The sequence below is a fragment of the Zonotrichia albicollis genome, chromosome 30 (genome assembly GCF_047830755.1).
Source record: "Zonotrichia albicollis isolate bZonAlb1 chromosome 30, bZonAlb1.hap1, whole genome shotgun sequence".
In the NCBI taxonomy this organism is placed as follows: Eukaryota; Metazoa; Chordata; class Aves; order Passeriformes; family Passerellidae; genus Zonotrichia; species Zonotrichia albicollis.
The window spans coordinates 4500538-4511375 of record NC_133848.1 but is presented as its reverse complement, the minus strand read 5'-3'; the positions used below and the strand labels follow the sequence as shown (position 1 = coordinate 4511375).

The following is a 10838-nucleotide window of genomic DNA, read 5'->3' as shown; positions in this document are numbered from 1 at the left end:
TTGTGTTCCCCAGGGGACAGGTGACAACAGCTGGGTGACAACAGCTGGGTGACAACAGCTGGGTGACAACAGCTGGAGTGACAACAGCTGGAATGACAAACCCCTCCCCACCACAAAACCAGGATGTTCCCATTGGCAGGAAACTCCAAAATTGGGATTTTTGCCCCCAAAAATGGGCTGAATAATGAAATTCCCATGGGGTTGAGGACACCAGGGGTGGCACCGAGATGTCACCCCCATGGGTGGGGTGGAGGAGGCTCCAAAATTGGGATTTTTGCCCCCAAAAATGGGCTGAATAATGACATTTCCATGGGATCCAGGACCCTGAGTGGTGGCAGGGGGGTGGCACTGAGATGTCACTTGTCACCATTGCAGGAGGCTCCAAAATTGGGATTTTTGCCCCCAAAAATGGGCTGAATTATGGAATTTCCATGGGGTTGAGGACACCAGGGGTGGCATTGAGATGTCACTTGTCACCACTGCCTCCCCATTAACAGGAGGCTCCAAAATTTGGATTTTTCTCCCCAAAATGGGCTGAATAATGAAATTTCCATGGGATCCAGGACCCTGAGTGGTGACAGCAGGGTGGCACCGAGATGTCACCCCCATGGCACTGCTCCCCACTGGCAGGAGGCTCCAAAATTGGGATTTTTGCCCCCAGAATGAGCTGAATAATGAAATTTCCATGGGATCCAGGACCCCAGTGGTGGCAGGGGGGTGGCACTGAGATGTCACTTGTCACCACAGCAGGAGGCTCCAAAATTGGGATTTTTCTCCCCAAAAATGAGCTGAATAATGAAATTCCCACAGGACGCAGGGCTCCAGCGGTGGCAGGGGGGTGGCACCCAGATGTCACCTGTCACCCACCCCCGTGGGGCGCTGCCTCAATGGAGCTCCTTGTGCCGCTGTGGTGCCACCCCGGTGCCAATCCCACTCGTGGGGACACAGATCCCGCATTGTCCCGGCCTTGGGGACACGTGGGGACACCGAGGGGACACCGAGGGGACACTGAGGGGACACCGAGTGGACACTGAGGGGACACTGAGGGCATGGGGGGGGTGGGGCAGCTCTGCTCATCCCGGGATTTTGGGGAGGGGGATGGGAGGGAGGGGCGGGATTCCCGAATTCCCGAGATTCTGGGATTTCAGGATTCCGGGATTCCCAGGATTTCGGGATTCCAGGATTTTGGTATTCCCAGGAATTTGGGATTTCGGGATTCCGGGATTCCCGGGATTCCCAGGATTTTGGGATTCCCGGGATTCCCAGGATTTTGGGATTCCCGGGATTCCAGGATTCTGGGATTGCCGGGATTTCAGGATTCCCAGGATTTCAGGATTCCCGGGATTCCCAAGATTTCGGGATTCCAGGATTTCGGTATTCTGGGATTTCGGGATTGCCAGGAATGCCGGAATTTTGGGATTCCCGAGATTTTAGGATTTGGGGATTTCCGGAATTTTGGGATTCCAGGATTTTGGGATTCCCGGGATTCCCAGGATTTTGGGATTCCGGGATTTCAGGATTCCTGGATTCCCGAGATTTTGGGATTTTGGGATTCCGGGATTCCAGGATTTTGGGATTCCCGGGATTTTGGGATTCCCGGAATTTTGGGATTTCGGGATCCTGGGATTTTGGGATTCCCGGGATTTGGGGATTCCAAGGATTTCGGGATTCTGGGATTCCAGGATTTTGGTATTCCCGGGATTTTGGGATTTCAGGATTTTGGGATTCCCGAGATCTTAGGATTTGGGGATTTTGGGATTCCAGGATTTCTGGAACTCTGGGATTCCACATTTTGGGATTCCCAAGATTTCGGGATTCCCAAGATTTCGGGATTCCCAGGATTCCTGGGATTTTGGGATTCCAGGATTTTGGGATTCCCGGGATTCCGGCATTCCGGGGATTTGGGGATTTTGGGATTCCCAGGATTTCAGGATTCCAGAATTTTGGGATTCCCGGGAATTTGGGATTTCAGGATTCCAGGATTTCCGGAATTCCGGGATTCCAAGATTTTTGGATTCCAGGATTTGGGGATTACCAGGATTCCATTTTGGGATTTGAGGATCTGGGGATTCCGGGATTCCGGCATTCCCGGGATTTTGGGATTCCCAGGATTCTGGCATTCCCGGGATTTTTGGATTCCGGGATTTTGGGATCCCGGGAAGGCCCCGGGGCCGTCACAGCGCCGCCAGCGCGGCCGAGGACAGCACGGTCAGGGCCAGCACCAACAGCCCCGACTGCGTCACCTGCGGCAGCTTCAGCCCCTTGCCCAGGTCCCAGGCCTGCGGAGACAGCGGGGACAGCGGTGTCACTTTGTCCCCGAGCCGGGGGACAGCGGTGTCACTTTGTCCCCAATACGGCAGGGACAGCGGTGTCACACTGTCCCCAAAACGGCAGGGACAGCGGTGTCACACTGTCCCCAGAACTGGGGAGCTTCCCCTGCTCCCACTCCCCATTCCCAGCCCCTTTTCCCCATTTTCTATCCCCCTTTTTTCCATCCTCTCTCCCCTTTTTTGCCATTTCTTTTCCCCTTTCCCATCCCCTCTCCCCCTTTCCATTCCCTTTTTCCCATCCCCTCTCCCCTTTCCCCATTTCCTCTACCCATTTCTATCCCCTTTTTCCCAATTCCTCTCCCCCTTTTTCCCATTCCCAGCCCCTTTTCCCCATTTTCTATCCCACTTTTTTCCATCCTCTCTCCCTTTTCTTTTCCCCTTTCCCATCCCCTCTCCCCTTTCCCCATTTCCTCTCCCCATTCCCATCCCCTTTTCTCATTCCCTTTCCCTGTTCCCATCCCTTTTTCCCATTCCCTCTCCCCTTTCCCCATTTCCTCTACCCATTTCCATCCCCTTTTTCCCAATTCCTCTCCCTGTTCCCATCCCTTTTTTCCCATTCCCTTTCCCTGTTCCCATCCCCTTTTTCCCATTCTCTCTTCCTGTTCCCAGCCCCTTTTCCCCATTTTCTATCCCACTTTTTTCCATCCTCTCTCCCCTTTTTTTCTTTTCCCCTTTCCCATCCCCTCTCCCCTTTCCCCATTTCCTCTCCCTGTTCCCATCCCCTTTTCCCATTTTCTCTCCCCCTTTTTCCCAATTTCTCTCCCCCTTTTTCCATCCCCTTTTTCCCATCCTTTTTCCCATCCCCTCTCCCCTTTCCTTTCCCACTGTTATCCCAGTTATCCCACCCTCTCTCATCCCAGTTCCTGCTCCCTTCCCATTCCCCCTTCCCAGCCCTTCTCCCCTCATTCCATCCCCTCTCCCCAGTTCCCATTCCCGTTATTTCCATTCCCACTCTCCCCATTCCCATTCCCACTACTTCCATTCCCATTATTCCCATTATTCCATTATTCCCACTTTCTCCATTCCCATTATTCCCATTAATCCCACTCTCCTCAATTCCCATTATTCCCAATCCCACTCTCCCCATTCCTGTTATTCCCATTATTCCCATTATTCCCATTATTCCCATTAATCCCACTTCTCCTATTCCCATTACTCCCACTCTCCCCACTCCCATCATTCCCACTATTCCCATTCCTACCCCTCTCCCCATTCCCATTATTCCCATTATTCCCACTCTCCTCAGTTCCCATTCCCATTATTCCCATTATCCCCATTATTCCCACTCTCCTTTCCCATTATTCCCATTATTCCCATTATTCCCATTATCCCCATAATGTGGGAAACCCTGAACCCCCCCAAACCCCAGGGGCCGCTCTGGGGTCGATCCCTCCCTGGGAATTCCACAAATCCACAATTCCCAAAATCCCCAAAATTCCAGAATCCCAGTAAACCCAGCCCTTCCCTCACAGTCCTGGTTCCAAACTGGAATTGGCTCCCATAAAACCCCTCTGGCCATTCCCAACCTTTTGTGCCATTCCCAAAATTCTGAGGGACCCAGGTGAGGGGGGGACACACCTTGGTGCCACCCCATTGTCACCTGCTGTCCCCAAAGGGACATTCCAGGTGCACAATTCCCAGTTCCACACTGGGATTATCCTCCCATAAAACCCCTCCGGCCATTCCCAACCTTTTGTGCCATTCCCAAAATTCTGAGGGACCCAGGTGAGGGGACACACCTTGGTGCCACCCCATTGTCACCCGCTGTCCCCAAAGGGACATTCCAGGTGCACAATTCCCAGATCCTCCCATAAAACCCCTCCCAAAGTTTTTGTGCCATTCCCAAAGATTCCTCCCCAATCCCAGGAACCCGAATAGCGGGGACAGCCCGGTGCCACCCCATTGTCACCTGCTGTCCCCAGAGGGGACATTCCAGGTGCACAATTCCCAGTTCCACACTGGGATCTTCCCATAAAACCTCTCTGGCCATTCCCAACCTTTTGTACCATTCCCAAAATTCTGAGGGACCCAGATGAGGGGGGGACACACCCTGGTGCCACCCCATTGTCACCTGCTGTCCCCAAAGGGACATTCCAGGTGCACAATTCCCAGTTCCAAACTGGGATCTTCCATAAAACCCCTCCAGCCATTCCCAACCTTTTGTGCCATTCCCACAAAATCCCTCCCCAATCCCAGGAACCCGAATAGCGGGGACAGCCCGGTGCCACCCCATTGTCACCCGCTGTCCCCAGAGTGACCCAAATAGCGGTGCCACCCCGGTGCCACCCCATTGTCACCGCTGTCCCCAGCGTGACCCCGCAGCGCCCTCACCAGGTGGCGGACGCCGTTCCAGGTGTGGTAGCTCAGGGGCAGGGCCAGCAGGAACTTGGCCGAGCACACGAGGGCGGGGCCCAGGCTGAGAGCCCGCACCTGGGCCAGGTAATGGGGGAACTGCTCAGGGAGCAGCAGCGCGGCCACCGAGAACAGGGACACACCTGGGGACAGATAGACCTGTCAGGGACAGGGACACACCTGGGGACAATAGGGACACATCTGTCAGGGACAGATGTATCCCCCTGTCAGGGACAGGGATACACCTGTTGGGGACAGGAACACATCTGTCAGGGACAGCAGGGACACACCTGGGGACAGGGGAGGGACATGTCAGGGACAGGGATACATCTGGGGGGACAGGGACACACCTGGGGACAATAGGGACACATCTGTCAGGGACAGGGACACACCTGGGGACAGACAGACCTGTCAGGGACAGGGACACACCTGTCAGGGACAGGGATACACCTGGGGACAATAGGGACACACCTGGGGGGGACAGGGACACACCTGGGGACCGGGGAGGGACAGGAGAGGGACATGTCAGGGACAGGGACACACCTAGGGACAGGGATACACCTGTCAGGGACAGGGATAGGGATACACCTGGGGGGGACAGGGACACACCTGGGGACAGGGGAGGGACATGTCAGGGACACACCTGGGGACAGGGATACACCTGGGGACAATAGGGACACACCTGGGGGGGACAGGGACACACCTGTCAGGGACAGGGACACACCTGGGGACAGATAGACCTGTCAGGGACAGGGATACACCTGGGGACAACAGGGACACACCTGGCGACAGCAGGGACACACCTGGGGGGGACAGGGAGACACCTGTCAGGGACAGCAGGGACACACCTGGGGACAGATACACCTGTCAGGGACAGGGACACACCTGGGGACAGGGGAGGGACATGTCAGGGATACACCTGGGGGGGGACAGGGATACAGCTGGAAACAGGGATACACCTGGAATGGGCAGGGAACACAGCAGGGAGAAGAGGAATACAGCTGGAATGGGGACAGGGATACACCTGGAAAAACAGGGATACACCTGGAAAACAAACAGGGATACACCTGGAATGGGGACAGGGATACACCTGGAATTGGGATGGAGCCCATCAGGGAGAACAGGGGGAAACAAACAGGGATACACCTGGAATGGGGACAGGGAAAATAGGGATACACCTGGAAAACAAACACAGGGATACACCTGTAAAAACAGGGATACGCTTGGAGAACAGGGGAACACCTGGGAAACAAACAGGGATACATCTGGAAAAGGAATCCAGGACAAACAGGGATACACCTGGAAAAACAGGGATACACCTGGAAAAACAGGGATACAGCTGGAATTGGGACAGGGATACACCTGGAATGGGGACAGGGAAAATAGGGATACACCTGGAAAACAAACAGGGATACACCTGGAAAAACAGGGATACACCTGGAATGGGGACAGGGAAAATAGGGATACACCTGGAAAACAAACACAGGGATATATATCTGGAAAAGGATGGAACACATCAGGGATACACCTGGAAAAACAGGGATACACCTGGAATGTACCCCTGGGAAACAGGGATGCACCTGGAATGGGGACAGGGAAAACAGGGATACACCTGGAATGGATCCCTGGGAAACAGGGATACACCTGGAACACACCAGGGAGAACAGGGGAAAAAACTCAGGGGTGGAGAAAATCCCAGGGGTGGAAAAATTCGAATGGAAAAAATTCATGGAAAGAGGGATGGGGAAAAAAAACAGGGATGGGGAAAGGGGATGGGGGGGTTTTGAGGGATTTTATAGGATTTTGGGGGGAATTTAGGGGGGATTTTGAGGGGAATTTGGGGGGATTTTGGGAGGAATTTTGGTGTGGATTTGGTGTGGATTTGGCGGGGAGAGGGGGGAATTTTGTGGGATTTTGGGGGGGCTGGAGAAAGCAGAAGATTCCCAGCAAACCCCTGAGCTGGGAATGGGGGGAATCCGGGCTGTGGGAATCCAGGGGTGTCCCCAAGGTGTCCCCAAGTGTCCCCAGTGCCACCCACCGAGGCTGAGGGCGACGCCGGTGCCACGGTGGGTGATGGACATGGCCATGGGCAGCGACCACCTGCAACAGAAATGGGGTGGGGTCACCCCAAAACCCGGGGAATGGGGCTGGGGTCACCCCAAAACCCACAGAAATGGGGCTGGGGTCACCCCAAAACCCACAGGAATGGGGTGGGGGGGACCCCAAAACCTACAGATATGGGGCTGGGGTCACCCCAAAACCCTGGGAATGGGGCTGGGGTCACTTCAAAACCCTGGGAATGGGCTGGGGTCACCCCAAAACTCTGGGAATGGGGTGGGGTCACCCCAAAACCCACAGAAATGGGGCTGGGGTCACCCCCAAACCCACAGAAATGGGGTGGGGTCACCCCAAAACTCTGGGAACGGGGTGGGGAGGGGGATTGGGGTGAATGTGGGGCATTTTGGCGTGGCCTGAGGTGAATTTGGGGGATTTTGGGGGGAATCTGGGGGAATTTGGGCTGTCTTGGGGTGATTTTAGGGTGCTCAGGGTGAATCTGGGGTTCCTGAGCTGATTTCAGAGAGTTTCCAGGGAGATTTTGGGGGTTCCCAGCTATTTCTGGGGTGGCTTTGGGCAATTTTTGGGATGGGTTGGGGTGATTTAGGGAAGTTTTGGGGTTCCCTGGCTGCTTTAGGGGCCGTTTGAGTGGTCTGGGGGCAGTTTCAGGGTGGTTTTAGGGTGATTTTTGAGGTTCTCTGGCTGGGTTTGGGGTGCTTTGGGGCAGTTTTGGGGTGGTTTAGGGGTGATTTGAGTGGTTTGGGGGTGTTTTGGGGCAGTTTTGGGGCAGTTTTGGGGTGGTTTTGGGGTGGTTTTGGGGTGGTTTGAGTGGTTTTGGGGCAGTTTTGGGGTGGTTTTGGGGCAATTTTGGGGTGTTTTGGGGCAGTTTTGGGGGGTCTTGGGGCGGTTTGAATGGTTTTGGGGTGTTTTGGGGCAGTTTTGGGGCGGTTTGAGTGGTTTTGGGGCAGTTTTGGGGCAGTTTGAGTGGTTTTGGGGTGTTTTGGGGCTGTTTTTGGGGTGTCTCTCACTTGTAGATGCTGACATGGGGGGACAGCGGCCGCCCCGAGCGCTCGTTCCTCTCCCAGAACCTCCTCATCTCCTCCCGGGCCGTGGTGCCCATGGGGACGGCCCTGGGGGAGAGAAAGGGACTGAACCGACCCCAAAAACCCCAAAAAAAACCCAAAAAACCCTAAAAAACCCTAAATCTACCCCAAAAACCCCTAAATCCACCCAAAAAAAAACCCTAAATCTACCCCAAAACAACCCCTGAACCCACCCTAAAAAGAAACCCCTAAACCCATCCCAAAAACCCCAAATCACTTCCCAGTCCCTCCCAGTCCATCCCCAGTCCATCCCAGCTTGGTCCCAGTCCCATTCCAGTCCCTCCCAGTCCATCCCAGTCCCATCCCAGTCCATCCCAGTCCCATCCCAGTCCCATCCCAGTCCATCCCAGTCCATCCCAGTCCCATCCCAGTCCCATCCCAGTCCATCCCAGTCCCTCCCAGTCTCTCACTGGTGCAGGGTGGGACCGGGCCCCAGCCGGGCCAGGAGGCAGCGCCGCCCCAAACCCCTGGAAAAGAGAGAAAAAAATGGGGAAAAAAATGAGAAAAAAATGGGACACCGAGGGGACACCGAGGGGACACTGAGGGGACACGGAAGGGACACTGAAGGGACGCTGAGGGTGGCACTGAGGGGACGCTGAGGGGACACTGAGGGGACACTGAGGGGACGCTGAGGGGACGCTGAGGGGACACTGAGGGGACGCTGAAGGTGGCACTGAGGGGACACTGAGGGGACGCTGAGGGGACACTGAGGGTGGCACTAAGAGGACACTGAAGGGACACGGAAGGGACACGGAGCTGGCCCGGCCCCGCCGCTCCCGGGCCGGAACCGAGACACCGCCTCAGGCCAGGCCCGGGCCCGCCCCCGGTGTCCCCTCGGTGTCCCCAATGTCCCCCAATGTTCCCCGGGCCTGTCCCGGGCCCTCGGAGTCACCTCAGAGCCAGCGCCGCCATCTTGGAGCCGCCGCGCCGGAAATGGCCGTGACGCAGTTCCGGTTCCGGGAACGGGCGGGATCGATAACCGATATCGGTTATTGGTATCGGTGTTGATATTGGTCATTGATAACGGTCATTGATACTGGTATTGATATTCGTAATGATATTGGTATTGCTATCGGTTACTGGGAGCGATAACTGATATCGGTAATTGATTTCGGTTATTGATATCAGTCAGTGGGATCGATAACCGATATCGGTTATTGGTATCGGTATTGATATTGGCATTGATATAGGTACTGGGATCGATAACTGATATCGGTTATTGATACTGGTAGTGATGGTACTGATATCAGTGTTGATAGCGGTCACTGGGATCGATACCTGATACCGGTTATTGGTATCGGGATTGATATCGGTATTTATGTCTGATATTGATATTGGTCATTGATATCGGTCACTGGGATCCATAACCGATATCGGTTATTGATACTGCTAGTGATGGTACTGATACCGGTGTTGATATTGGTCACTGGGATCGATAACTGATATCGGTTATTGATATCGGTCACTGGGAGCGATAACTGATATTGGTTATTGGCATCAGTATTGATATCGGTACTGGGATTGATAACCGATATCGGTTATCGGTATCGGTTATTAATATCGGTATTTATATCTGATATTGATATTGGTCATTGATATAGGTCACTGGGATCGATAACTGATATCGGTCCTGTTATTGATCCCTGTTTTCAATCCCGTTATCAATCCCGTTATCAATCCCGTTATCGATCTCCATTATCCCCCTGAGCAATCCCCTCTTTGCAGTTTTTCCCCTAAAATCCCCCAAACCCCCGAAAATCCCCCAAACCCCCCAAAATCCCCCAAACCCCCCAGGCCCTGCCCCAGCTACGAGCACCGTGTCCCCCCCACCATGTCCCCCAATGTCCCCCACAATGTCACCCCCCCGTCCCCCTCAATGTCCCCTCTGTTCCCCCCCATGTCCCTGTCCTTCCATGTCCCCCTGTGTCCCACCTCCTCTCTCTGTCCCCTCCATGTCCCCTCTCTGTCACCCCCATATCCCCCCCGTGTCCCCCCCATGTCCCCCCCATGTCCCTGTCCCCTCCATGTCCCCTCTCTGTCGCCCCCATGTCCCCCCATGTCCTCCCCCATGTCTCCCCGCTGTCCCCTCAATGTCTCCTTTGTCCCCCTCGTGTCCCCTCTCTGTTCCCCCATGTCCCCTCCATGTCCACCTCATGTCCCCCCCATGCCACCCCCTGTGTCCCCCCCGTGTCCCCCCCCGTGTCCCCGCCATGTCCCCTCTACGTCCCCTCTCTATCCCCACCATGTCCCACCCTCTGTCCCCCCATGTCCCCCTCCATGTCCCCCCCATGTTCCTTAATGTCCCCCCAATGTCCCCCCATGTCCCCTCTGTGTCCCTCCCATGTCGCCCCCCGTCCCCTTGTCCCCCCCACTCTGTCCCCGCTGTCCCCTCATGTCCCTCCATGTCCCCTCCACGTCCCTCCATGCCACCCCCGTGTCCCCCCCATTGTGTCCCCCCCCATGTCCCGCCCTCTGTCCCTCTCTGTGCCCCCCATGTCCCCCTGTGTCCCCACCATGTCCCCCCCTGTCCCCTCCATGTCCCCCCCACAATGTCCCCCCGTCCCCCACTCTGTCCCCTCTCTATCCCTCCATGTCCCTCCCTCTGTCCCCCCCCAATGTCCCGCCATGTCCCCCTGCTGTCCCCTCAATATCCCCTCAATGTCCCCTCTCTGTCTCCCCCATGTCCCCTCCATGTCCCTCCATGCCACCCCCGTGTCCCCCCCCATGTCCCCTGAGTGTCCCCTCAATGTCCCCTCCCTGACCCCCTACTTTGTCACCCCTTGTCCCCCTCCATGTCCCCTCAGTGTCCCCCCATGTCCCCCTCGTGTCCCCTCCATGTCCCGCCCTCTGTGCCCTCTCTGTGCCCCCCATGTCCCCCCCTGTCCTCCCCGCTGTCCCCTCAGTATCCCCTCCATGTCCCCTCCATGTCCCCCCATTGTGTCCCCCCATGTCCCCCACGCTGTCCTCACTGTCCCGTCAATATCCCCTCAATGTCCCC

At 55.7% G+C, this 10838-nt stretch overlaps 1 protein-coding gene across 2 annotated transcripts; it reads right to left on the bottom strand.

The window, feature by feature from the left end:
- Positions 1–279: 279 nt before the first annotated feature.
- On the bottom strand, positions 280–8841 carry SDHC (succinate dehydrogenase complex subunit C). Of its 2 annotated transcripts, XR_012577327.1 has the most exons (7): positions 8733–8841; positions 8251–8307; positions 7766–7867; positions 6721–6782; positions 4662–4825; positions 749–2279; positions 280–483 (listed from the first exon to the last, which is right to left on the bottom strand). XR_012577327.1 is itself a non-coding variant. In XM_074529281.1 (6 exons), exons 1-6 carry the CDS (start codon positions 8750–8752, stop codon positions 2175–2177), a joined length of 510 nt encoding a protein of 169 aa, XP_074385382.1. In that variant the 5' UTR covers positions 8753–8841; the 3' UTR covers positions 280–2174. The 2 variants fall into 2 exon arrangements, 1 of the variants encoding a protein (XP_074385382.1); XM_074529281.1 differs by having other exon boundaries at positions 280–2279.
- Positions 8842–10838: the final 1997 nt, after the last annotated feature.